At 39.9% G+C, this 27,910-nt stretch overlaps 1 protein-coding gene and 1 long non-coding RNA gene across 3 annotated transcripts in view; one reads left to right on the forward strand and one right to left on the reverse strand.

Annotated features, from left to right (window-relative positions):
- LOC130457543 (uncharacterized) overlaps positions 1 to 22,170 on the forward strand; it is a 30,891-nt gene extending 8,721 nt beyond the window's left edge. Inside the window, exon 3 of the long non-coding RNA XR_008916833.1 lies at positions 21,133 to 22,170. This is a non-coding gene — a long non-coding RNA (uncharacterized LOC130457543). The remainder of the gene's footprint in view (positions 1 to 21,132) is intronic.
- CRK (CRK proto-oncogene, adaptor protein) lies at positions 5,239 to 27,910 on the reverse strand. 2 transcript variants are annotated; one of them, XM_007485743.2, is made up of 3 exons: positions 27,497 to 27,910; positions 18,828 to 19,190; positions 5,239 to 8,180 (listed from the first exon to the last, which is right to left on the reverse strand). In XM_007485743.2, exons 1-3 carry the CDS (start codon positions 27,762 to 27,764, stop codon positions 8,173 to 8,175), a joined length of 639 nt encoding a protein of 212 aa, XP_007485805.1. In that variant the 5' UTR covers positions 27,765 to 27,910; the 3' UTR covers positions 5,239 to 8,172. The 2 variants fall into 2 exon arrangements, with proteins under 2 accessions (XP_007485805.1, XP_001364982.1); XM_001364945.3 differs by having other exon boundaries at positions 18,658 to 19,190.

Consider the following 27,910-nt stretch of genomic DNA (forward strand, 5'->3'; position numbering starts at 1 on the left):
GTTCAAATGGAGATAGGGCAGTTGGGGGGCTCAATGGATTGAGCACCAGGCCTAGAGACAGGAGAGGTCCTGGGTTCAAATACACCTTAGACACTTCCCAGCTGTGTGACCCTGGGCAAGTCACTTAACCTCATTGCCCAGCCCTGACCACTCTTCTGCCGTGGCACCAATACTAAGTACTGATTCTAAGATAGAAGCTAAAGGTTTAAAAAAAAGATCTAATGGTAGAGAAAACATGTAAACAACTCTGTCCATTTTTAGTGGCTTGGCCAGGGTCTAGCATCGTAATAGAATTCAAACTCAGTTGTTGCTGACTTCTATAGTCAGTGCCCTTTTTGTTGCACCTCTCCACCATTCTCTTGTTCTCCTAACTCTTCTCTGAATAGACATGGGAATGTATGGAAACAAGAGCTAGTGCACGCACGTGTGTGTGTGTGTGTGTGTGTGTGTGTGTGTGTGTGTGTGTGTAGTGTGTGTGTGTAGCTGAGGGTGGCCACCTCTGGAGCTAGCTATGAGGGTCCTTTCATTGGGTTATGGATTGCCCGGAAGATACCCAGCACACAGTCAATGGGATTAGAAGGAAAAGCCCTCCCTCTAGTGATATCAGACATCTTTCAGATTTGAAGCCCACTTTGGGCTTGTTGCCATGGAGCATGGTGCCCTCCGTGGAGGTCTTCCTCCAGTGCCTCTGGGTGGTGGCATGGAGCTGACCCGGGGCTCTCAAGGGCTCTGCCATTGAAGCGTGGCTCTCTCTTTGCCCAACACAGGTCTGGCTGGTGAAGAGTGCCCAGTCCAAGTTTGGAGAGGTACAGCCCTAGGTTTTCTATAGAGGGAAGCTAAACTCTTGAAGTTAGGTGTGAAATGGAGAGAATGCTGAGCCTGAGCCAGAAGAAGAGTTCAAATCTGGCCTCAGACACTTATGAGCTGTATGACTCTGGGCAAGTCCTCATCTGTAATACTGTAATATGAATTGGAGAAGGAAATGACAAACCCCTCCAATATCTTTGCCAAGAAAACCCCACATGGTGTCATGAAGAGAAAGACAAGAGAGAAAAATGGAAAATTCTTGAAGATCATCCACTTAAGTCATAAAGGGGTCCCCTGTATTAGTGAGGGGAAAACTCCAACTGACAATCTTTTTTTTTTTTTAAACCCTTACCTTCCACCTTAGTCTCAATATTAAGTATTGGTTCCAAGGCAGAAGAGCAGGAAGGGCTGGGCGGGGGGATGTCAAGTGACTTGCCCAGGGTCACACAACTGGGAAGCATCTGAGGCCAGATTTGAACCCAGGACCTCCTGTCTCTAAATCCACTCAGCTACCTAGCTGCCCCCAAAAGTATCTTTTGAAGTAAGAACCCTCTGTAATAAACACTGTTCCACTCAAAAACAAAAGGACCCTGTAAGTACAGGTTGCATTTGGACATTTCAAACATCCAGCCCACTCTCGAAGTCTAGTTATTTCTTGTTTATCCTGTAGAGTTTGCTGTTCTCAGCTTTGTTTGCATGTTGCCTCCACTATTGGACTGAAGCTCCTTGAGGGCAGGAATTGTCTTTGGCCTCTTTTTTTGTCTCCAGGGCCTGGCCCAGGGTTCGATTCCTCAGTTGGAGCAGGACTTTTCCTGAGCACCAGCTTCTCCCCCAGGTCCTCTGGCCATCCAGGGGCTTTTCTAGCTAAATGCTCCAAAAAGCAGTAAAGGAGTCTTTAGGACCTCCTGAATTAAGACTACCGATAATCAGATAGCAGCTAACATTTGTGAAGCACAGACTGTGCCAGGCACTGTGCTAAGCACTTTATGATTATAATCTCATTGGATCCTCGTAACCCTGGAAGGTAGGTGCTATGATGATCCCCACTTTATAGATGCAGGAACTGAGGCAAACAAGCTAAGTGACTCCCTTAGGTGCTTGAGACTAGATTTTAATCCAAGTCTTCCGGAGTCCAGGCCAGGAGCTCTGCCATGCTCAGCTGCTGTTGAGGTGGGCTTAGGCAGGCCAATCCCATTCACAATTTGCTTAGGCTCTGGCCCAGCTTCAGGGTGGTGCCTTGGGTACAAACTAAAGCATGGAAAGATTTGGGAGCCCAAGAAACCTCCTGCACACAGACCTCCCTCTCCTTTCCCTCCCATTCTGGCTGTAGACTGACTTCCTGAAGGATGTCAGGTTGGGCCTCTGGCTGGACTGGTACGCAGTAAGGACTGAATCCGCTGCCCTGTGCTCACTATCTAGAGCTTCATAGGAGTTACCCCTCACTTCCTGAGGCAAATCCAAAGACTAATTCCTGTGTGTGTGTGTGTGTGCACAGGCATGGGTGCAGGTGGGGGACTATTTCCTATAATCTTCACTGCCTCAAAGCAGTGGGAGCAAAGGGGAGGATTTAGCATATGACCATATATACACTCACAGTGGCTGCATGATTATCCTGGTCACTCCCACCTGTCTGGGCAGCACTGCTCAGAACTAAAAGAATGATCTATATGGCTGTCTCAGAGAGGGGGAGAATTTGGCTCAAAAGAAAATGGTCCAAAATTGTTTTTAAATGTAACTGAAGAAAACAAAGGAGCTTAATTTTTTTTTTTTTTACTGGGGCGGAGTGCTCATTCAGAGAAGGCACGAAATTCTGGGGATCATTTCTCGAGGTTCCTTTGTCCTGGACACTTCTCTTGCTTTCCCATGATACAGGAAAGGGGCTTTACATGAGAATTACGGAGTAAAGCAGAACAGGGCTACCAACTAGTTTTTTCCTACAGAATTAGTCAGCCATTCAATTCCAAGGCCTTCCTTCTGAAAAACCTGAGGTAAAAGGGTTAAAGCCTTTCAGTTCCCTCTTTTAGCACTGGAAATGTTTCCTCTGGATAGTGAAGACCCCCCCAAAAAACAACTTTTTAAGGAATATGTGCGAAGAGATGTCAGGAGTTGCCATTTTATAGGAGGTTTCTGTGTTCTAGCTTTCTAGTGGTTCTCATGGGAAAAGAGAGCATCAAAAGTCACTGAACCCAAATCAATTCTAGGCTAAGGGGTTTCCTAAAGTCCACCAATGATTCCCATTATAGAAAAAGCACTGGGCTAGATACCAGGGACCCTGGGGTCTAGACTTTAAAAAACCCTGACCTTCCATTTCAGAATCGATACTAAGCATCAATTCCAAGGCAGAAAAGAAATGGTAAGGTTTAGGCAAATGGGGTTGTGACTTGCCCAGGGTCACACAACTAGGAAGTGTCTGAGACTAGATTTGAAATCAGATCCTCCCTAGCCACTGAGCCAGCCACCTAAGTTCCCCTAGAGCTTCTTTTGAGTGAGTCACAACATAAAGAACTTGCATATAAAATGTAGTACTTTATGGTTTCCAAGTATGGTTACACCCATTATCTCACTTGATATAGGTTATACAAGTTATCTATATTATAAAGGAAATCAAGACTCCTGATAAAGGGTTAAATAACATGTCCAAGGTCCCACTGTTAATGAATGGAACAAGAAGCAGAGGCCAAGTTTTCTGACTCCAAACCATCTGGGAACCAGTCTGGGCTCTCTGACCCTCTTTTCCTAATCATAAGATGAAGGGTTTGTAAATCATCTCAAGAGAGACCTTCTCAGGCTCTCAAATGTTCTGCCAAATTCAGAGGTTATCATGAGGTAAAATGAGAATGAGTGAGGAATCTGGAGTCGGAAGACAACAGAAGTTCTACAACTTCTTACCTGTGTGACCTAGAATAAGTCACTTAACCTGAACCTCAATTCTTCGGTAAAATGCCGGATCAGACGGGACAATCTATCCATAAATCTGATACTATGTTAGGAACCTGGTAATAAAATGTTTTGCCCATGGCAGTTCCAAAGATTATCTTCACATAATCTGCATTAGCAGGTATACCCACATGGATAAAATTAGTTCCTGAATCCATCTTTGCCTAGCCTTATGGTTCATTTGCTGATGGCTTCTTGAGATAAAACAAATTTGATAGTACAACTTGTACTTAAACTGTCCCCATCCCAAACTAAGCTAATTCACACTAAACACCTACTTGCTATGGACCTATAAGATTACATCATTTTATACAACACTAAGTTTTTCTCAGGTGAAAAAAAATGAGGTTTAAAAAAAAATCTTAAACGTGGAAATTGAATTTGAATTGACTTTTCTGCAGATGCTTAAAGGCTTTAGATACACAAGTCAATCCTTCCAGTCTTATGAATGAACAGAAATGAGACAAAAGAGGTTCATGGGAGCATTAAGTGGCAGGAGTTGGGATCACATTTTAGTATCCCAACTGTCAATCCAAAGGTGTTTTGGGAAGTTGGACCATATATAAACTACCCAGGATTAAATGGCAAAAACCAGCTCCTTTGTGCCGTAGCCTCCTCCCATTTCACCTTGACCAACTACCCCAACCACAGCAAAGTAAACATGTTTATAGGATGGAGACCACCTCTTTTTTCAACGTACAGTGGAGGACCCAAGAAACTTAACACCTTTGTTTTCAGTCAGTCACATGACAGCATAAAACCCCCAAAACTTTTGCACACTGCTAGCCCTTCATCACTATCAAGTCCCTACTTCTCCAGCTGCCTTTCATATCATTAACTCCTAACCATGCCATCTACCTCCACAAGCCAACTTCACTGCAGCTCCTTTGATTCCTCGCCTTCAGGGGCAATTCAAAATAGCTTTTCCAAATTAACTTTATCTTTGATCCATATTCTTTGGCATTTATATACGATTCTCGACCTCAGCAGCTACATAGCTCAACACAAACCCCAAAGAATTCCTCCTCCAAAATACAGCAAGTGGTCATCTAACCTTACCCTAAAGACCTCACGGGGAAGGTAATTACCTTCCAAAGGTTCAGTTGCACTTTTGAAACATTTTCTTGTTATGTTGTTTTTCTTACATTAAGCTTAAATTTGCCTATGACATCTATTCACTCTCTTCTGGGGCCTTTTGTCCTGTCCTAGGCCCTTTTTTTTGTACAGGGCAGGTTTTTAAGTATTTGATAGCAACCATTGTACATCCCTAGTCATTCTCAAATAAATTCGTACTTATTAACCAGCTTGTGGTTATTATTTTGTATCCTTGATTTCAAATAATCTTTAAAACGTTAAATCTTTAAACTTCATAAAATCTAGAAACGAATTTAACTTTTACATCTCTCTTCAATACAATGCTCAAATGTTGACTTAATGCAATTGTGTGTAGGAACATATAAAGAACTTAAAAAAAATAACTCTTCCCCCAAAAGATCACCAAGCCAATCATTTGGCCATATTTTTATTTACTACATATATAAACATATACATTACATGCTACAAAAAAAATTTTTAAAAAAAGATTTTAACTGTCAAGAAAGTGTATAGTGTTATAATACAATGGCACATGTTTATATTTTGTTTCAAATTGGTTTGCTTATCACCCTTTCCAAACCATTAATAGTGAAATGTTACTAAAGGATAATTAAAAATTATCTATTTGCATTATTAACAAGAATTCCAACAAATTAACCAGAATTAATCATGTCAAATATTAATATTGAAAGAATGGGCTTTGCTGAAAGGAGATTATATAAAACATAGCAGCCAATTTAGATTTACTTTTGCTCCATGATGTAATGCACATTTACAATTAAATAGTGTACTAATATTTTACTTCCAGAGAATATCTATAGAAGACATTTGATTTCTTATGGTTCAGCAACTGCCCATGCACAATCAAATCTTAATGCTCCAAGAGAAACGTCCCTGCTTTTATGATCACAGACAATCAACCATTAAAAATGCTCATGATTTGGGCAAAAATGTGGGTCTTGATAATTTTATACGTGACAAAATTATATATAACCATTATTACAAGCCAATTTGAAAGGCAAAGGCAAAGCGAAATATAAAATTCCCCATCAGTTCTAACAGTTTTCTCCACAAAGATTTCAAATACCATACTTTCAGGGAAACAGCACTGAATTAATATGCATTTAGGTTTTAACAATCTGTGCTCATTCACCAAAACCTGACTAACCAATTAGACAAAGCAGAACAAAATGAGTTAAATCTAGGAATTCAAATCATTTACTGAGTGCCTGTGTGCGTAGCACTGTGCTAACACATAAAGAAAAGCTGAAGATTAAAGGTCTCTCAAGTTTTACTGTAGTGTGAGGTAAAACTATTTTCTTAATTACAGTCAACTCATATATTTGCATTGGATTTGCTCACTAACCCAAGGCTCTCCCCCAATCATCACCCAGCATGATAGGAAGCTTGCTTTTTTCTTCCACCATCTTTTGGCATGCTCAGCAACTACAAACTCATCTTGTATTAACCTATGAAAACATGATTAAGAAGGTAAACAATTTAAAAATTTAATAAAATGTGTTACAAAGCCAAATACAAATGCTTTTATGTTATCCACACCATTGATCCTTGCAATTATGCAGGGATAAGTGGGAATCGATTGTCTTCCACTGGCTTCAACTCATGTCCCTCTACCAGGAACTAACCTTTGAAGCACTGGGTCATCTCAGGGGAAATACTGTAAAATTACTTCTTATTCTGGGGTATGTGTGTGTGTGTGTGTGTGTCTCTGACACAATAAAAAAACCATTTCTAGATGCCTCCTGATTAATCAGCAAGCATTAATTAAGCACCTTCATGTACCAGGCACTAACTTCCGGGTCAGTGTACTCAAAATGTTCTAGAACATTTTTGGTCATAACCGTGTACTTGGAACACCTCACCCCATTGAAAATCACTAACATCATGGTTAGTAAGGTCTGTAAACTATATCGGAACACAAAGAAAAACAATGACAGCTGACAATTCAGCCAGTTTACAATGTGAGCTACTTCAAGCCCGGATCTGGCCCAGGTTCAATGGTTCATCACAAGTTGTCATGATTTGATTCAGAAGCACTGCCTCAAGCACTAAATCCTGCTGCCTTGCTTGCAGGCTGCACAGATGCAGAAGACCAGACTTGGCCCCAAAACCTTTCATGGAATAGTCTTAAGTGATTGGTCCTTCTACTCCAAAGACTGTATACAGGAATTTGAGAGACTCCCCCAGGCCACAACTCAGGAAGAATGGCCCTGACTGGGCAAGCAAGGGTAAGTAAAGTCCCTGATACCTGTGACCCTTTTTCTCCTCTTCGGAGAAAGGGCAGGGCTTGTCTGTCCACTAAGTAAAAGACTGGCTTAAAGCTGTGTGCTAATGAGTCCAGTGCTCTGCATATTCTATTTCACAACATGTTCTCAAACCTACAGTTCTCTTAAGTTATATATCTGTAGATTTAGGGGGAAAAAAGAATGCCAAATGTTAGCAGAACTAATTTAATAATAAATCAATCCTAAGAAAAAATAAGAAGCATTGACCAAGAAGGAAGGATGCTTCGAATAGTGTCCTCAAAATTCTTAGGATCTGAAATGCCAGAATGTCTTACAGTGGTCATTGTCATTAATTAGAAAACAATCCCAATGGACAGGGTGACCTTTTAAAAAGTTCCTAATCACTCTGTGCACAATTTCTTCATGATGAAAAAATACAGTCTATAGTCATTTATGGCATGGATTGAGAATGAAAACACAAAACCACAAAGTAAATAAGGATAATAAACAGGGTGCAACACTCCTACTACCTGTCCATCAATTTTCCTAAGGTTGATTTGCTTTGCATGAGAGTAAGGGAGGAACCTACTTAAAATAGATGACCAGTTTAGGGGAAAAAAACCCAAATCAGTAAAACCCAGTGTGATGTTTTCTCTCCCTTACACAACATGCGGGCAGGCGGGCAGGCAGGCAGCATGGAACAGTATGCCTGACAAAGAGCCATTACCACCTATGATCAGTGATTTTACAAGTTGACCCAGAAGCCATCCAATTTCGTACCCTGAATATTTTGAACCAAGGTTAGGCATGGAGTAATTCAGTCCCAAAAGATCAAGGGTAACAGAATGCTTATATATAAACTATACTGCTTTTGACATTGGTAGGAAAATTGTATAGATGGCAGTTGGAAAAAAACTGAGATTGTTCCCATCTGTCAGCCAAACTGTTGAGCTACACTCAGCTGAAGTCCTCGTCAGGATTCTGTTGATCCAGCAGGCGGACATGCGTGAATGGGAAGTGCCCGTGTTTGCCATTACACTCCCCTTCCCACTGGCCACTGACATTAATCTTCGTGACCTTTACCAGCTCACCGACCTGCAGGATGAGAACAAGGAAAGCACTTTATTACGGTTTAAGGATGGATGTTAACAATCTCAGTACTTTGGTTAGGAAGACCTTCCCCTGTAATTATGTTGGTGCTGACTTGACCAAAAGAGCTTAGACACTGCCTCAGACAGCCAGTTGCCAGCAGCCCAGCCTGATTCACCAGGCCAATTTCTTATGGTTAATACAAAAAGGGGTGTGTTTAAGAGCAGAAAAAAAAGAGGAAACAATCATGGAAAATAATACCATCTAGAATTTCAAATGTCTTGAGATAAATTCACTTAACAAGAACTGTGTCTTTCAATAACTATTATCAGCCTCAATTTCTAGCAGAAACTCTGAGGGACTGGTCCTCCAGTATAAAATGTGTATACCTACCTCAACCCAAACAAACTTGGAGGTCCCCAACCACTGTCCTCCTTGAGTCAGACCTAATGGCTCAAATGACCTCAGAAGTAATCAAAGGAAGCAATGCCAACTCATTCTCACACACTCCTTACTCAAACACAGAATAACCAAAAATGGTCCTTCACCAAGCTTCATTCCACATTGGCAGGTAAGGAGCAACTTTCCAATCCAAAAAATTTCTACCTGCAATAGCTATATTCTCCTTAGCCTGATGTTTGTTGTGGCCATACTCGGATGTGCCTTTGAGACTGACTCCTTATCTCCATATTCCCATTTTCCAGTAGAGATAGAAGAAATAAAAATTTCTAACATCCAGATGGACACATATGGCCCCATAACCTGGGTCAGGAATACTAAATGCTGATAAGACTAAGGCCATACAATTATCTATTCTGAGAACTCCAAGTACAACTTAATTTTCTAACCATGTACAACAAAGAATTTGATTTAATCTAATCCTAATAGTGGCAAATGCTATGAATAATTCAAAGGCCCAGAAGATAAAACACGTTCAATGCAGCAGACTTTCTAGACATTAACCAAAACTTCTTAAAGCACCTATTACAAACTATTCAAGGCTCTAGGGACACAAAGATGGAACAATCCCTGCTCTCAAGCTTCCTTTTTGCTAGGGAGAAACAATATGAATACAATTAAGGGCATACTAAGTAATTCCCAGAAGGAGAATCAGGATGGCCACTCTGAAGAGATGGTGCTTGAGCCCAGTTCTGAAGGAAGCTAGATATCCTAACAAGGCAGAGTAAGGAAGGAGTGCACCCTGGGCACGGCAAAGTGTCCCATCAGTTTTTTTTTAGAACAAGGGAATGCAATGCAGGGAAACCAAAAGAAGGCTCTTTGCAACCCAGAGGAAATAGAACTCGAACTAGTTGGGAGAGGTTTCAGATGTGAGATGTTAACAGGAGAAGAATCAACAAGTGTTGAGAAGTGACTGGAATGAGGAGAGGGGGATTAAAAAAAGAGAGAAGAGAAAAGTGAAGAGTGACTGTACTTACATCAGTTACTGAATGATTTCAGCTGCTACAAAAGTAAGTTCATTAATGACTTCTATAGAGCATTGATATTTAAGTATGAGTACAATATCTCCATAGATTTTGAGGCCTTGTAGAGGTATATGTGAAGACAGAAGGGAAGAGATAGGATTTAGAGGGAATTTTTTATATATGTACACACGTACACACACATACACATACACACACACACCTTAAAAAAAAAAACTAACTCTATAAAAGGCACTTTTATTAATTTAACAACCCAAAATATTTTCTGCTTATAAAACAGATTAGTGCAATATAGTGGACATGAGCTCAGAACCAGAGGGCAGGATGATCACAGACAAATCACTTGTGTCTCTGGGACTTCTTTGCTCACTATAAATGAGGTTTAGACTAGAGGAACTCTAAGGTTAAGTCAACAAACACTTATTAAGGACCTACTATATATGTGCCAAGGACTATGCTAAGTGCAAAGAGAGACACCAGAGTCTGCTCTCCAGGAGCTCAGTTTAATGGGAGAAGACCACATGCAAAGGACTATATACAAACAAGATACAGAATTGGAGATAATCTCAGAGGGAAGGCTTTAAGACTAAAGGAGGGTAGAGAAAGGATCCTTAGTGAAAGTAGAATTTGAGCTAGCCTTCAAGAAAGCTGGGAATCAGAAGAGGAGAATTCCAGCTATGGGGGAAGTCAGTGAAAATGCCTGGAGTCAGGAAACAAAGTATCATGAGAAGAGTCTGCAAGCAAGGAGGCCAATGTCCTTTCTAGTTCAAATACTCTCAGACCTTGTGGTTTAAGAGAGGTAAAGACTTTCAATGAGATTGGGGATTGTTAGAAGAAACTTATTCTCTAATATTCAACAATCTGGGTGAAAAAAAAAATAACCAAGTTCTCACGGAAAATGATCCTCTGTCCCCAAATTAACACTTTTGGACAAAAAACAAATTTTCTGATTCTGTTGCCAACTCTGGAAACTGACAAAAGAATAAGGGCATTATTATTAGGATCCAAAGTCCAATCTCCATCAATAAAAGCAAAAAACCAGTAATCACACAATGATACAAAGGAGTCAGAATCTGTGAATAAGAGATGAAAAAAGCAAACAGTTCAATCAATAGATAGTCAAAGGAATGGAAACCTGGGTAAAGGAAGAGGACCACTCAGGCTCTACATATGTCTGCTAGGACTAGCAATTTGAGTCTAGTTCCTTCCCATCTATATGAGCTCAGCTGTAACTTACTGGGGTTTTTTATTGCTGCCTTTTCATCCCTTAGGAAGCTCTGCATTGCCAAACCAAAAGGCATGTCGCTGTCTCTTCTCGCACACACGTGTGCACATGCGAATGAAATCAATGCCTCTGGTGGACAAGTCACATGCTGTGTTACAGTCAAACTATCATCAAATACATTCCACTTTCCCTTTCTTGTTCTTCATTTCTTTATAGCACTTGACAAGCACCCACTGGATATCATATGCAGAATAATGTAAAATGACACCATTCCTTGACTCAGAAGGCTGACATTCTGAAGGAGGGGTGGCATGGAGTAGTGGACGAGAGCAGGAATAACCAAAAAACTAGATGATACAACATATTCCCTTCCCTGGTAGCAAGGAGGAAATGATGGAGATGGGTGGCTGTCACACATTCTCCTTACTGATCCAATTTGTGATCTGATTTCCTTTGTTAGCAAGGGAAAATTCAGTGGATATCTGAAATGATCTATATAAAAAACCAAAAGCATCAATAAAGTTTAAAAAGAAAAATGGGTTCAAATTTTAACTCTGACCTCATATTTGAGTCATTTACTTTCTCAACACTTGAGTTTAAAGGAACAGGTTTGTACTTTATGTTGCTATTCAAAATTCTGTGATTCTGGAAAACAGGGATCAAAGACATGCAGTCCACAATATTCTGGAGTGCCGCTGAACCAGATTAAAATATAATTGGGAAATATTTAACAAAATTAAATTTAAAGCAACAAAACACAGATTGTTAATATGTATCTGTAGGGATATCCTTTTATATGGTTTAAGGTCCTTAATTCTCTTTGAATCTAACCCCATTGCTGTAAGACACTCTAAAGCAGAGGTCCACAATCTGTGAGTTTGGGTTTTTTTTTTTTAACTTGGATTTGTTTATTTTTCATATTATTCATTTTTGTAAATGAATAGTTTTATAAACTGGTTTAAAAATATTTTGATAACTGCATTTCACTGCAACTGATTTCCTCTATAATCCCAGGCATTTTATGTTATACATTTAAAATCATTATTTTGAGAAAGTCCTTCCATAAACTTTATTAGACTGTCCAAGGGGGTCTAGGACACAAAAAGATGAAGAACCCTTACCCTAAAGGGTATAATCTATTTACGACTTTAACATCCACCTTGCCATTTCTATTCATTCTCTAAGTGGAATGGCCTCAAGAGTCCTTGGTTCAGGTCTCGGCACTACCACTAACTACTTGACGAAGTCACAGCCCCTCTGGGCCTCAGTAGTTGAAAGAGCAAGTCTTTGTGCTCATGAAATTCTTTGCTTATTACCAGTTAGATACTCACTTAGCCTAGCTAGGAACCAAAAGTTAATGAGCAGAACACTTGATGAAAACTCATTTCTATATCCAGAGCTAAACACTCTCACAGAGCAGTTTTTTCTTGTTTTTGTTTGTTTAGTTTTTCAGGGAATGTAAGAAAGGATGCTTCATTCTGGTGTGCTTATAGTTCAAGTGGCACTCCCCTGTTCTCCACACCAAGGCAGGAAAGGCTTAGGGGGAGGAAGAGGTAGGAGTGGGGAAGGAGATTTGAAGGAAAATAAGGAGGATGTGTATAGTTTGGAACCATGCTCACCACCTCCTAACTCAGAGCAAATTAAAACCTAGAGCTTGCCTTCAAGAACACAAAAGGAATGTGCTCTCCTATGAAAACATCGACATCAATTCTTGGTTATCTAGTATCTTAAATGCATGTTAAAGGAAAAGTTACTTCACATGAATATCAGGAGAAAGTCAGAAATATGGAAATTAATTCTGCTTTCATTGTTGAAGACTACCAAATATGTCCAACAAGTTGGCAGCAGACCTGACTGATTCACCTCCTTTACAGTTTTCAGGCTGTTAAACCCTTTGGACCATGCACAATGGCATAAAAGCCTGGGTGAGCCTTTAAGAAAAAAGATTATGACTGGACTCCATCCAGAACTCCCGAAAAGGCAAGGATGCTTACTGTCACCTGCAGGAGGCTTTCCAGCCCCAGGGAACACTGAGACTCTAAATGAGATGATTTCTAAGCTCCTTTTCAGGAACAACATAAGTTTGTGAAATTAAAATGTTATTGGTGATTAATTGTTCTATCAATTACATCCAAACATAACCCTATCTGACTGCTCCTATCTGTAACAGGGAAAGTATCACCCACTGTAACATTTGTGTTTCTATGATCCAGTCTTGCTAAAAAGCTCCAAAGTCTTTCTGCACATAAATGTTGCATAAGTAAAACAACAAAAATACAAAATAAAACAATACAACAATCCAAAAGATATGCAAAATTTACAGTCCCTCTCCTAGAAAACATACCTTCCTTGCTCTTCAAAAAAACCCAAAACAAAACAGAACAAACATGGTCTGTTAACTTTGGGGCTCCACCTCACACCTATGAAAGGCAAAATAACCAAAGAGGAAAATGACAGAACTCCTGACAGAAGGGCTTTGGAGAAACAGAAACATTAATGGATTGTTGGCCAGGCTGTGAATTGGTTCAATCCTTGAAACGATGAAAGTCACCCAACTGTGCCTATAAGCCAAAACCCCAAAGAGATCAAAGAAAAACGAAATGGATCCATATGCACAAAAATATTTATGATAGCTTTTTCTGTAGGAGCAAACAACTGGAAACTAAAGGAAATGTCCATCAATTAGAGGTTGGCTAAACATTACCATATATGAATGTAATGGACCTTAAAAAAATAACAAAATGGACAGCTTAAGAGATAACTGGGAAGAGCTGTAAGATCTGATAGATAGCTTGAATAGAAATGGAACATTTTATACAGTAACAACATTATCAAGAAAAACACTTGAGAATGCTAATTACAGCAGTGACAAACTTCAATTCCAGACAACTAATGAAACATGCTCCCCATATCTCCTAACAGAGAGATGATGGACTCAGTGCAGAATAAGACTTACATTTTTGGACATGTATGAGGTGGGAATTTGCTTTGCTTGACTAAGTATACTGTTTTAAGAATTTTTTTGTTGTTATCCTACTGGGGGAAGGGAGAAGAAAATAAATGAAAAAAAAATTTAACATAAAGGTATAGACTTCAAAAAGAATTAAAGCCCTTACCTTCTATCTTAGTATCAATTCTAAGACAGAAGAGCAGTAAGGGCTAGGGAAATTGGGGGTTCAAGTGACTCCCAGATTCACCCAGCTAGGAAGTGTCTGAGAATACATTTGAACCTAGGTCTTCTGACTCCAGGCCTAGACCTAGCTGCCCCTCAAAGTACAGACTTTAAACCCAGTAAAATATTGTTCATCTTTACAGGACTAATTTCTAAAGGAAAGCATAAAAGCATCACAAGGAACCTCCAAGGACAGAACTACAGTTGGATAACACTGTTCTTGCTTCAGCATAAGCCTACTTCTCTTAGGGAAGAAAAGGCAGCATCACACAATCTTTTGGTATATTTTTCAACTTAATTTTTTAACTAGTGCAGTCTGTAGCCTCTTGTCCTTGCAAATCTTTTAACAGAGGACAAGATAGCATCTTTTAAGACACAGAATTAGAGGACACAGTATAATTATGGAAATAAAGACTTAAAAAACCCAAGACTGGACTCCCTAGATAGGGCCCTTTCCACTCTCTGACCTCCCATCTTTGACCTGATAGGATGCAAGAGATGGCAAACCAAAGCTGCCAAAACATTCTCAGGCCAGGTACCTATAGTGACATCCATTCTGGGCTGCCCTGCAGTTCTCTCTGATGCACTAAGGATTTGCAAGCTTCACCCAGACAACAAAGATTCACCCTTTCTTCAAAAGAGATAGATTACCTTTCAGCTGTCCATTCTGCTCATTTTCCACAAAGTACATGTGAACCAAAGGTCCACAAGAATGTGGGCCTCCAGGAAGTAACAACACAATTCTCCTATGTGTTCAATACCACATTGTGGAATTGACCTCTTTTTCATTGGTGCCTATGAACCTGTCCGGTAAGGCAGGTTACAATCAATTAACAAAACATTTCTTCAAAGCTTAGCATGTATTAGGCACTGTGTACAATGCTAATGATGCTAATATAATAAATGATGCAAATCCCTTCATTTTATAGGAAACTAAGGCTCAGAAAGAGTTCTTATTGTGCCAAATTCCTCTTCTTGCTTGTTTAGTCATAAGAAATAAGTGAGATTCCTACTGGCTGATGCTACTGACTATAAACAGGTTTAATGATAAGCATATCAGAATTCTCATCCTTTGAATAAACAGAAACTTTGACAGGAAGTCATCAAGATGAGGCACCATTTCTTCAATAAGATCCACCAATGCCCTGTTATCACTTTCTCTGCTTCAAGACATACTATGCAAGAGCAGCTGGTGGCTCAGTGGTTTGAGAGCCAGGCCTGAAGATGGGAGGGCCTGGGTTCAAATATGGCCTAAGACATTTCCTAGCTATATGACCCTGGACAAGTCACTTAACCCCCATTGCCTAGTCCTTACCATTCTTCTGCCTTGAAACCTATATTTAGTATTGATTCTCAGACAGGTGAGAGAGAAGAGAAAAAAAAAAAGGCATACTATGCAGCCCCCATTGGTCAGGATAAGTCCTGATGGCTGATAATGCAATGCTGTTCTCACCTCCAAGATTACTGGCTCTCTTTCCAGCACTGCCTTCTATATAAAGCATTTCATTCCTCCTTATCTTATAGTTCACACTTAATTCTGTCTTATTTATACATATTCATATCTTCCCTGAATTTAAGCTTTTTGAGTATAAGGATTACATCATTCTTTGTATGTAGATCTCACCAGCACTTAAGCCCACTGCCTAGAACACAGCAGGTACTTAGAAACTATTGATGGTCCCCTTATCTGTGTGCTGGAGTTCTGGCCCAAGATGTGAGGATATAACTTATATCCAAAGAAGCCCCATTCTTATAATAAGTCTTCTCATTTGTAAACTTATGCTCTGGTACAGAACTGAATCCAGGGTTACCTCCATACCAATAAGATACTGGAGGAGGAGGATGTACTGTCAATGTGTAGAAGAGGAATGGTAACATCCAAACCACAAAATAACATATGTCTCGGTTCCAACAACTACTCTGGTTTGATTCAAAGAACTGATAGTGGTTTTTTTGAGCAAAAAGGAATGAAGAGTTTAGTTTCCTCTACAACAGCCTCTAGGGTCTGTCAGACCACACCTGCAATTCTAGGGAGGGATAGTTAAAAGAGTTGTAAATTGGAGCATAGGATGACCTTCATCTTACACACAAGACAGACAGACAGACAGACACACGCACGCACACACACACACACACACACTTTTCCAGGTGTCTGGTGAATACAAAAAGAGACATCAAATATTGGATAACCATGTTCTAAGGAGAATCATTATATTTGATGTATTTGGTTGATAGGATTACTCTATAAAAATCAAGTTTTCTAAAATTAACTTTCTCTCAAGGCTCAGCTTAGGTGGCACTTTTTCCATTTGGCTTTCAAGGATTCCTCCTTCTACCCTTCCCCTGCCCCAGTTGTTAATGTTCCCTCCTTTCTCAAATTACCTTGTATTTACTGATCTAAGACTATGTTTAACTGCTTTGCAGAACAGAAGCTCCTCAAGGGCAGGGCCTATCTCATTTTTGTATAGTCAGTACCTAGTATGGTGTCTTACACGCAAACACTGATTGAAATGAACACAAGTTCCTTCTAACAAAGGCAGAATTACGATAAAGCTTTATTATACAGTACCTCACCATTTCAAGACCAGCCCTATAGAGAATTACTATGACTGATTAGAACATAAAGACAGAATCATAGGTCAGATCAATAACTGTGTAACAATCACCCAGTTTCTTTTTTAATCACTAAAGTTAAGACTCATATTTAACTACACCACCAGCATTTATCATAACTTGTGATGAAGTTCTCTAAAATCAATATATGTGGCTCAACACCAACACCCAAGCAAACAAAAACAAAACCATAAACACGGCATATACTTTTATCCCTAAAGAGAAATATTAATCAGTATTCTTTTTAAATCTGGCTAGCTGCAAAAGAAAGTATTTACATCACCATAAACGTTCTAATCTCACAAGATTTTTATTTCACAATAAGCCAAACTGCTTTTGAGTGCTAAAGCCTATATGATAAAAGCCAACACTCTTAAACAATTATCTACAACTAAAAGGATAAGGAAGCAAAGCAATGATTTATTAAGCTGTTTTCTGGCCATAAGCCAACCTGTGTCAGTGTCTTCACCATATTACATATTCTCCCTGGTTCTAACAAGTCTTACACAAAGAATATACTGTCTCCAGGGCCATGCTCAATTCTAAAGCCATATGAAAACAATGATCCTTGTCCCCAAGGAGTTTACATTAAAAAACAACAACGAAACACCAAGACTGTGAAGATAATCTTCAGTCAAAGTCTGGTCTCAATGAAGTGATTAAACTAGGACTAACAGTGATAGTCTACAATGTGGAAAAAGTGCTCATGAATGAGCAGTTGGAAACAGAATCTGATTTCTTTTCCACAAAAGCAGTTCATCAGTTTTCCCAAGTCAGGGCTGACATCACTCCAGCACTCTTCCTTTGATTACACAGCCAAATTGTGAATTAAACCACTCCATAACTGATTTCAAATATACTAAATCAGGAAACTCTTTCACTTTTCAGGACAAAGCTAGTAAAAGTTTACCTAACATTACCTCCATGCATATTCAATTTACACCACTGTGTTGGATCATCAAATGAAAAATCAACAATTTTCCAAACCTATCATCTTTCAACAAGGTTTGGGCTCAAAAGTATTCCAGTCCCACCCTACAAGCTATTCAAGCATAATGGCATCATCTTCATAGAAGATGCTCCAAATTAAGCCAGGTACATTTCTATTATCAAAAAAGCACTTGTCTCACCTGCCCCAAGCAAATCCAAGTTATTTCATGAGTGGGGACTGAAATGCAGGCCTCCTCTGCAGAAAAGGTAGCATCAAGAAACTGAATTAGCCCTGCTATGTACTCTCCCCAAAAAGAATGTACAAGGATCCCACAAGATAAAGTAACACAATGCCCTAATTGGTCAAAAAAATATGCACTACCAAAGATAACACATCATTACAGAAGGAAATTTGCCTTCCTGAAGAAATTTGCAAACACCTGAGAAATACAAAAATAAGCAAAATTAATGAAGGCTGCAGACCAAAGTTCTTTGAAACCAAAATATATCCTTTTTCTAGAAATAAAACACCCTATGGATCACCTTACCTGTTGGACAGGCTTTAGTTTCCTCCTGACATTCTTATCTGGTTGCTTGGTTAATACAACCAATTTTGGAGAAAACCAACCCCTTTAATGTTAAGACTATTGTATTTGGAAAAAAAGTTACATTTAATATTTTGACAATGCAAGCTAGCTATTACATTCAAATCTGTCAAAGAACCCAAACCTTTTAAAAAGAACAAAGAGAAAACAAAGGAGATTAGAATGTAGAAGAGAAAATTCTTAGGTTATTTCTTGTAAAGATGGGGTTATTATGAAATTAGCCCAAGTATACTTAGTAGAAGAAATCAATCAGAATGAAGAACAATCAGTAGCCATGCTTCAAGTAGTTATATGGTTATTCATTCTAGGTTAGGCTTTCTACGAAGAAGTATTCATCTCCAACACCAAATTCCTAAATTATTAGTTATTGGTTTGACATCTACAGTAACATCACAATGCTGGTGCTCTCACACTGCACATCTACAAAGCTGTAGTATGTCTGAAAGGGAGATCCCTGGAGCAGATCTCTTCTTTCTACGTTTTGCCCATTATGTACCTCCAAAGCCAAGGCTGTCTTGTCGTAGGCATTAGGGACTCGCTTCTGGATAACCCTGGCATAAATGGGCCCATTCTGGAGGTTAGGGAGCGGAGTGTTGACGCTGGGCTGGGCATAGGGCCCGGGCTCCGGCCCACCCAGTGGCTGTGGGTGGGAATTATCCTGGTTACCTCCAATCAAAGCTGATACTGAGGCGGAGGCAGGTCTATACTTCTCGACGTAAGGGACAGGTATCATTCCCCTCTTGCCTTCGCTGTCCTCTGCATTCCACCACTGCTCTTCAGGCTTATCTCGGATTTTCAAGATGTCTCCTTTCTTAAACGGAAGGTCTTCTTCATCATTCCCATTAAAGTCAAAGAGAGCTCGCACATACTCTTCCTCTGGCCTGAGAATTACTCCACTGTGCTGCCTGGATCTGGGAACAGGTTCTATCAAGGTTGTAGTGTCCAAATAGTGTATTTTGTAGAATTCCAGTAAAGCAGGCAATGAATCAAACTCTTGATCTCCTATTCGAAGTCTGGAGGGGTTGAGCCCTGAAAGAAACACAACAGAATATTATTCAAAAGAATATATTGCATTGGCTGATATTTAGATTTAAAATCTAAAATACAAATTTAATACCCAATAAATTTTGCAAAATAACTGACTAAATATCGACCAGGGAAAAAGAGCTCAATATCCACAAAAAAGGTTTATGGTAACTTTAATAGTATCAGAAAGAGAGTCAAAACCTGGAACTCTGAAGGACAATCCCAAGAAAGAATGTTTCATAGAACCTACACTTTAATATTTTAGTACCTAACATTATCCATGAAAGCTCAGAGAGCCTGGCTAATTCTAAATATGGGGGACCAGACTCTCAGCACCTGAAAAAAAAATAAATTTAAGTTTCTCTTTTGCAGTTACATAAAGATTAAGGAAAATAAATTCCTAAGATTCCATAGCTCAATGTGGCAATCAGATTGACAGCAAAGAACTATGTATGTAAACTATGAAGTATGGGAAGCCAGTAAAAGCTACATTTAGATGACAACTTCAGCAACAAGAGACTAAAGAACCTGCAAGCTGAATTTTCATAAAACGTTATTTTAGCCTACCTAAAGAGACGAGATTTTAGAACATATTCCCCTTTCTGCCCTAAGATTCTAAAATTCAAGGGCAAAGAATAGGCAACTAAAACAAAAAACAAAGTTGCCAATGAATGAGAAACAGAAATAGAAGCTTTTCAATAGTGTTATAAAAGATTCAGAATGGGACACAATAAATGTCTTGTTTTTATCTTGTTTAGATGTATGGTATTTATTTTCAAATCAAATTATGGTTTAAACTTTAAGATCCTTAATTTAATTACATTTATCAATTATTCTTTGTTATCAATGCTATTTTAAATATTCAAATATTCAAAATTTAAGTAACCAGAGGCTTTTATCCTAATATTGAGGTACTGCACAGTGGTTAGCTGGCCTTGGAGTAAGGACAATCTGAGTTCTAGTTCTGCTTTGGACAGACCACATACATTTTCATCTTCAAAAAAGTACCCTTTTACCTGGATACATTTTCCAACTGGCCACATGTAGATCCAAGTTATCTCATGAGTGGAGACTGAAATGCAGGCTTCTAGCTTTGTCTAGGTACTTTGTCTAGTCAGCTCTCTAAAACTAAGTTATAGATTGTTTTCAATCTTCATAAGTACCATTATATGCCAGGCACTATAAGCACTGCGGAGGCAAAAAAAAAAAACTGTTCTCGCCACAAGGAGCTCACAATCTAATGGGGAATAATAGTTAACATTTATACAGCATTTACAGTGTATCAGGTCCTGAGCTATGTGCTATACAATTATTCTCTCATTTGATCCTCATATCAACATTGGAAGGAAGGTCCTATTTTATCTCTATTTTACAAATGAAGAAGCTAAGTGACACACAACTAGTAAGTACCAAAAAGGCCACATTTGAATTCAGGTCTTCCTAACTCCAGACTCTACACTCTATCCACTGGACCCCTGCCCTATAAATTATATATTGGGAGTGGAGTGGACAGAGGCCCAGTTTTCATACCAAGAAGGAATGAGTTGATTAGGAATGGTAGAAGAACTCCTTAGACACATCCCATCAAAATATGGGAATGTCCCTGAATTCCTGTAGGCCATCAAGAATAGGTTTGGGTAGGCTCTTCAAACTGGAAAGAATTCAAATAAATACAGGTCCAGAGATGAACTATTAGCTTCTATGCCTGTTATCTGACACTCAGACTAAATCTGAGAGGCTTATCACCAGCTTGAGTACAACAAGTTTTTCAATCATATCTTTCTAAATCAGAGAAACTCTGCATTGGTAGAATACTCAAACCAATGAAATGCCAGATACTCAAAACCCTGAATTACTCAAAGTTCTAGAGATGATACCACAAAAGTATAGAAAGAAAAAATAGAATGCAGACATGCTTTTAAAACAAAATTTGCTTCATTGTCAGGAAGAAGTGAAAAGATGAAGATGAACTCTGAAAGGACTCCTGGATTTCAAGGCCTACGATTCAGAATGAGTCCAGTAGTGCCTTCTCTTTTCACCACAGCTGAATAATGAGAGAACAAAGACCTAATTTAAAGGACAGTGCACTTCTCATGAGTAAATACACATTCCTAGCACAGCACAAAGTCCAGCTGTGGAATTCAGCTGAAATAAGTCAGTTAGCAGACAAGGCAAGAGACCCAAACTAAACGCAGGAAGACTGGGTACCAGCCCCAATCCAGGACCCTAAGGTAGATGCCCAAGCCTCATATTGTAAGCTATGACAGACATAGACCAAGAACAAGTAAGGAAATCACCCCAAATAGCCACCAATAAAGAAAAAAAAATTAAGCTCATAACCTTCCATCTAAGTGACTTGCCTAGGGTTAAATAGCTAAGAAGTGTCTGAGACCATATTTGAATACCAGACCTCCCATCTCCAGGCCTGGCTCCCTATTCACTGAGTCACCTAGCTGTCCCCCCAGCACAAAATTTGAGATTTTTTTTTGGACAATGAATAGTACTCTTATAGCTAGAGTCATCACAAACTCTAATTCTAAGGTTCTGGGCACAGGAGAGAACAAGACCTTTCCCCCTTCAACCCAAACAGTTGCACACCTTTACTCCAAGCTCCATAGAGGAGTAAAAGAGAGATATGCTCATCATTCCCTTGTTGAGTCAGTCAGACCAGACCTGCTAAAGCAAAGCAATCAGAAAACATGAATACACTGCCTGAGAAGCAGAAGTGAATGAATGGTTCCTATCACTTGCTAATGCCCTTGCTCAAGTAACTATATACCACAACAGAGGATATGTAAAGTGGTCACCAGTCTCCCTTTCTCCCTGGGAGATGGAGGGTCTGAGTACATTTGTAAGTATCCCACAATGAGAAAGGTAGGTTATAAGTCCTGTTATGAGTAAGTCACTGACCCCTATATTGCCACTGTTCCATTATACAATGAAACATAATTAAAAAAAAAAGAATCCGAATAATAAAATAACATGCAATATGAAAGCTTGGGGAGGAAAATCTGCGTGTGTTACTCCAAGTAACAAAGTTGTTGCTACTGTTTGGGGGGGATGAGATAATTGTCACTCCTTAATTTTCTAAGGACTCTGGTAAAGACTAAGGTAAGATGTAAGGGGTAAGTGGTAGGGAGAGGAAATGTCTTTTGTAAACATCAGACTCCATATACCCAGACTAGCTCTCTCAGGGCATGAAGCTGCCCAATTCATCTTTTTCTTCCTAGCACATATTTTGTCTTAAGGTGCAGACTGGTCCCAATGTGACCCTGTTCCTGAGTTTCCACATCAGCAGACATAGAAACAAATACAAGGCAACATAGGCCAGGAAGAATTACAAAATATTACAGAAATATAAATTGAAAGCATCATGTTCCCAATTCTTTCCTCTTTTGAGTTTCAAGTTCCAAGTCCACACAAGAATAGTTGGGGGAGGGGGGGGTTGGTTATGGGGGAGAAAGCAGTGTTGGGGGCGGGTTTGGTCTAGTTCTTTTTCATCAGTGTAGAAAACTTCAGGAGGGGAGGGGAGGAGAGGGCCCCTCTGTGTTACCATGAGAGGTCCTTTAGCACTCTTAAAACAAGAACCTAATTATGACTATCAGCTCAGTTTGGCATCAAACGTTTTTATATAAACCCTTTGCTGGATTCCAAGCAGGTTGCTGGAAAGCAATGCATTTCACTCCTTAAGTTGGCTTTTTGTTTCACTGGGCAAAAGAATCTGCTCAAGTCATTCAACTGGACTTCTTCTAAACACTTGGGTCTTCTGGTTAGTTTTGACAGCTCCAAGCAATGGAATCTATCTATCTGAGAACAAGCCTAGCTAGGGAACCCATAGACCTTGGCCCAATGAGTAGCCCATGAAGAGAATATTGGTTAACCTATCATCATTCAGTCCCATCTCCATCTTCCAGGACATTCACTTTTCTCTCTTCTCCTTCTTCCCTTTCTTTCATCTTTCCTGCCTATCCCTTATGCCAGACAATTGTAGTCATAGATACTGATGGGACCCTACTAAGGATGGACACTCACTCAAAGCCAAAAGTACTGCTGACTTTTAAAAGTCTTTCATGTTCTCTTAAGCAAATTACATACATTTTTATGCAATTAAGTTTCTTAAAAATGGTAGGCTTATCCTAACAACTCTTGACACCTATCACTAAAATCTTTCTAGAAACCTTCCAATTATCTCATGAGCCAGACTGTACAGAATGACCAAAGGATACTTTCTATGCCAGAGACTGAAAACATAAACAAAGAATGAGAAATAAAGACTAGGTTGCCAAATGACCAGAGGCAAAGATGCTTGAGGACAAAAAGGGCAGTCCAAGTAGTCCACACAGGTTGAAAGGTACAAGGAAAGGACTTCTGCCATAACAATGTCATGAAGAGCAATACTGGCCATCAAACACTGCAGATGATCCAATGCTAATGCACCAGTTGAAAGCAGTCAATAGTCTCCCTAGCTAAAATATTCAGCTCAAAATTTTATATACATTCATTCATATCCCCATACTTAAGATATGCCAATTCAATGTGCTAAGAGGCACCATGCTAAGCACTGAGGCAGTCATACAGAAATGACAAAGATCTGGTTCCTGCACTTGAGTTCACATTTAAATGGAATAAAATTATTTTTGCCTGTGATGCCAATGCACCCTATCCACATCTCTTGCCTGCCTTAAAATTCATCTTTTCCATAGAAGCTAAATGGAAAGGCCCTATATGTAATTTCAAAGAAATGGAAATGTAGGTGTTTATCATTTGAGGAATGACTGAACAAACTGTGGTATAGGAATGGAATGGAATCATACTCCAAGAAATGATGAATATGATGAATTCAGAGAAACTAGAGACTGGTATGAACTTATACAGAACAATTTACAGAATGAGCATACTATATAATAACTTCAAGGCTTCCAAACCCTGATTTAATACTGTGACAAAACATACTCCTCACTTCTTGGCACAGAAATGGACTTCAGGTAAAGAATAAAACAATAATTCAGATATGGCAGATGTATTGTTATATTTTGCTTAATTATACTTAATTGTTGAATAGGGCTTCAGTTGGCAGTGGGGGCTGAACTGATGTGAATAGAAGCCCCTCCAAAAAAAGGAATCAGACGAGAACATAAACACAACAATTTCGTTATTAGCTTTTAAAATTTAAGATATAGAAAGGTTTGGGTTTGCTGTTCAAGTGATAAATATTCACCAACTATCTGATTTTACTTCTTTCTCTCCAATACATCCTCTACACAATTTGTCTTTGTAATTTTGTAACTCATTTTCTCATACATTCAGTCTTCCAGGATGGAGACAGTACCATCCATTTCCCACCCTAGAATTCTGCAATGTAATAGACAGTCAATATTTACATTCACGATAAGTTGAAGATAAAAAGGTAAATTCACATTCTTAACAATGTTAAATTAAAGAACCAAATTGCCTGGTGCTCTGAATCATCTCTAAGGTATCTTTCAACTTTAAAACCCTGTAATTCATTCTGTATCAGAGATGCTCAACTGGAAAGCCCAGCCTCCTAAAAGAGAATACAATCTAGAGTTATATTGTACAATCTAACTCCCATACCTTGAACTAGCAGGAAATCATTCACACCACCTAAGCCTAAGTGAAACTAGAAAAGTGTGGAGACAACTATACTTATTTAAGTTAACTTATACTATTACTGCCTATGTTTCTATTTAAAGAAGAGCAAAGCAATAATTCACATAAATCTTTTGCCCTGGTTTTTCAATATACATTTATATAGTCTGTCAAAAGATTTTAGAAGCTCTCAGTTTCTTACCCTACCCCCATCCTCCTTCCCTAAACAAAGGATGAGAGGGCTGGGGTAGCTTTTGTTCAGTCCTTGACTCTACTTGGGCATCTACCTGGGGTACATCAGAAGCAAAGGCACTAAACAATTTACATTCCCAGGTGCCATCCTCCATTGCAATGCTCTTTTGAGAACACTACTAGGACACTGAAATGGGGATGAGAGCTTTTAGATTCCTCAACAAAATTCAAATCAACTTCCTATATGATTTCAAAATATAGTAAAGCCAGATTAGAAATAACCTTCAAATATACAGCTGCTGAATCAAATGGAGAGTAATACAGCTACTTTTCACTCCTAACTATAAGCCATGTCTTCCTAATCACACAACCATAATAATCCTGACTGGGCTAGGTAACTGTCTGAGTTGCATTTTATGTCTTGAAAAGGAGAAGCCCTACATGAAGGCATAAACTGATATTGAGATTTGAAAGACCAATGTGAGAATTAATGATGTCCATCTAGTCTGCATCTCCACATTTGGCCACTAATAAAAAAAAACCCAGAGAAAAATTGAAGTTTTACCCATTCTACTAAGGAAGGAGCAGCCCAAGATACCTTTATAAACTGGCTCAAGCCTAGGGAAAAAAATTGACCATGGACAAATATTAGTGATGTGCTATAATACTATCCCAGTACTGAATTACTAAGACACTAATCAGTCTGGAAAAAGATGAAATGTTTTATGAACTGATTTAATGGAGAAAAAAACTCAAAAGCAAAATTTAAAGTGAGAAACTTTAAAACTAAAAAAAAAAACCTGCTTCCTCATTTGAGTTGTTGATTCTTTCCAATACCAGTTGCTCTGTATTAAGACCACACTGTCCATCAGTTCTCCTAACTTCTAGTTTTGAATGGTCTTGTATTAGGGACATTTAAATTTTTTTTAATAACTCTTGATATAGAGGATATCTTCTAAATCAAAGAGACTGGCTTAAATCTAGCCTGCCTCAAGACACACTGCCGTTAACAGAAAGGAGGTGGCAGCTTTGTCCTATTATACTAACAGGAACAACATTTAAAGCTATTGCTATCATACAGGGACTTAACTCTTAAACTATGGCAACGAAGGGAAGCACTAAATGCCCAGAAAATCCAGTTGTGCCCACAGTCAACATAGCTGAATGCATATGGTCAAAAGTATCCTAGTGGGAAGCAGGGATTTTAAGTTAGAGATGCAGTGTGGTATAGTGGAAAAGTGCAGTTTTTGGAGTCAGAAGACCTACCTAGGGCTAGTTCTATCATACCTGTATGATCTAGCGAAAAGTCACTCAACCACTTCAAGTCTCAGTTTTCCTCATTTACAAAATGAGGAACTTGGAGAAGATGACCTCCAAGATCATTTCCAAGACTTTAAATCCATTTAGAGAAAACAAAAAGTCCACTCCCACTTAGCAAAAGGGTTGTCCCTAAAGGTATACATTCAACATTTTTTTGCTGATAAAGTATCCACTACTAAAGTTTGTTCCTGGAATCCCTAGCTCCACCTCCACCAAACAAACTAAAAACCATGACCTTGGTTACTGAGACACTCCCCAGACTACCAATTTGACCCAAGCAGAAAAAGACCAAGTCACTAATTGACACCCATCTAAGCCTCCTCCAGTTAAATAGTATTCTTCCTCTCTTCCTCCCCCTCAGTGGAGAAAAGAGAGCTTTACAAGTATTTGTGAAATAAATTGAAGGGGTAGGGAGGGCAGAGTGCAAGAGGGAGAATGCAAATATGAAAATAAATGTTGATTTTTTAAAAAGTATTTTAGAAAAAACATCTAAGAGAAAATCACATCCTGGGCAGTGAAGGAATAAAAGATGCCAAGTGATGCAGGGTAATGGAAATTGAAAAGGGGGTGGCAAGCTAGGTGGCTTAGTCCTGGAGATAGGATGTACTGGTTGCAAATCTGGCCTCAGACACTCCCTAGCTCTGTGACCCTGGGCAAGTCACTTAACCCCCACAGCCCAGCCCTTAACATTCTTCTGCCTTGGAACCGTTACACAGTGTGGATTCTAAGACCGAAGGTAAGGGTTAAAAAAAAAAAAAAGAAAATCATGTGCTGGGGAGCCAGGCCAAAAATTTGAAGGACTGAGGTATGTCAACTGGTGCAGGGCACTGGAACTAAAAAATGCATGAAAACTTTCATTCCTTAATAAAATTGCAAATAATTTTGACTTGATGCCCCTAGTCCATCCAGTATCAGGCAATTAGGCCCGTTTCCTCATTTGCAAAATAAGAAACTTCCACTAGAAGTCCTCCAAGCCACTGGGCATCCAGCAAGGGGTAGTTCCCAGCAGAACCAGGCCAAAAAGTCGTTACTGTTAAGGGGAGGGAGCTGGATGCACAGGCTCCCTGCTGTGAGCCCCCCTTCCCTGCCCACGGCCGGCTTCTATTCCGGAGGCTCCGGCCCGGGCACCGATCACGTCCCGCGTCCCCCCTCCTCCCCAGGCCCCGGCCCCAGCGCCGCTCCCTCACCGGGCCCAGGCTGCGCGGCAGCCGGCGGCAGGGGCAGCGGCGGGGCGGCGGCGGCGGAGGCCGGGCGCGGGCCGCTGCTGTTGATGATGTAGTGGGAGACGCGAGAGTTCTCCGAGACGCTGAGCACATAGTCCCCGGGGCTGGTGCTCGAGTCCCGCACCAGGAAGACCCCGTGCCGCTGGCCCTGCAGCAGCGCCACAGCCTCCTGCCGGCTCAGCCGCCCCCAGTACCAGCTGCTCCGCTCCTCCGAGTCGAAGTTGCCCGCCATGGCCGCCTCCGCCCCGACACGCTGGGCCTGGGCCCGGGCCCGGGCCTGGCCCGCCGAAGACGATGCCGCCGCCGCCGCTGCCGCCCCTCCACCCGCGCGCGCGCCCCTCCACGCCCGCGCGTCGGCCGGCCGGCCTGCCCGCCCCG

Source organism: Monodelphis domestica, chromosome 2, assembly GCF_027887165.1.
Source record: "Monodelphis domestica isolate mMonDom1 chromosome 2, mMonDom1.pri, whole genome shotgun sequence".
Lineage (NCBI taxonomy): Eukaryota > Metazoa > Chordata > Mammalia > Didelphimorphia > Didelphidae > Monodelphis > Monodelphis domestica.

Excerpts from the sequence above, each read along its gene's own strand:
- CRK (XM_001364945.3), bottom strand. The coding sequence starts at position 27,764 with ATGGCGGGCAACTTCGACTCGGAGGAGCGGAGCAGCTGGTACTGGGGG. Across the intron at positions 19,191-27,496 it reads TGCCGCGCAGCCTGGGCCCG|GGCTCAACCCCTCCAGACTT; the intron begins GTGAGGGAGCGG and ends TGTTTCTTTCAG. Across the intron at positions 8,181-18,657 it reads AGACAGCCTTGGCTTTGGAG|GTCGGTGAGCTGGTAAAGGT; the intron begins GTACATAATGGG and ends CTCATCCTGCAG.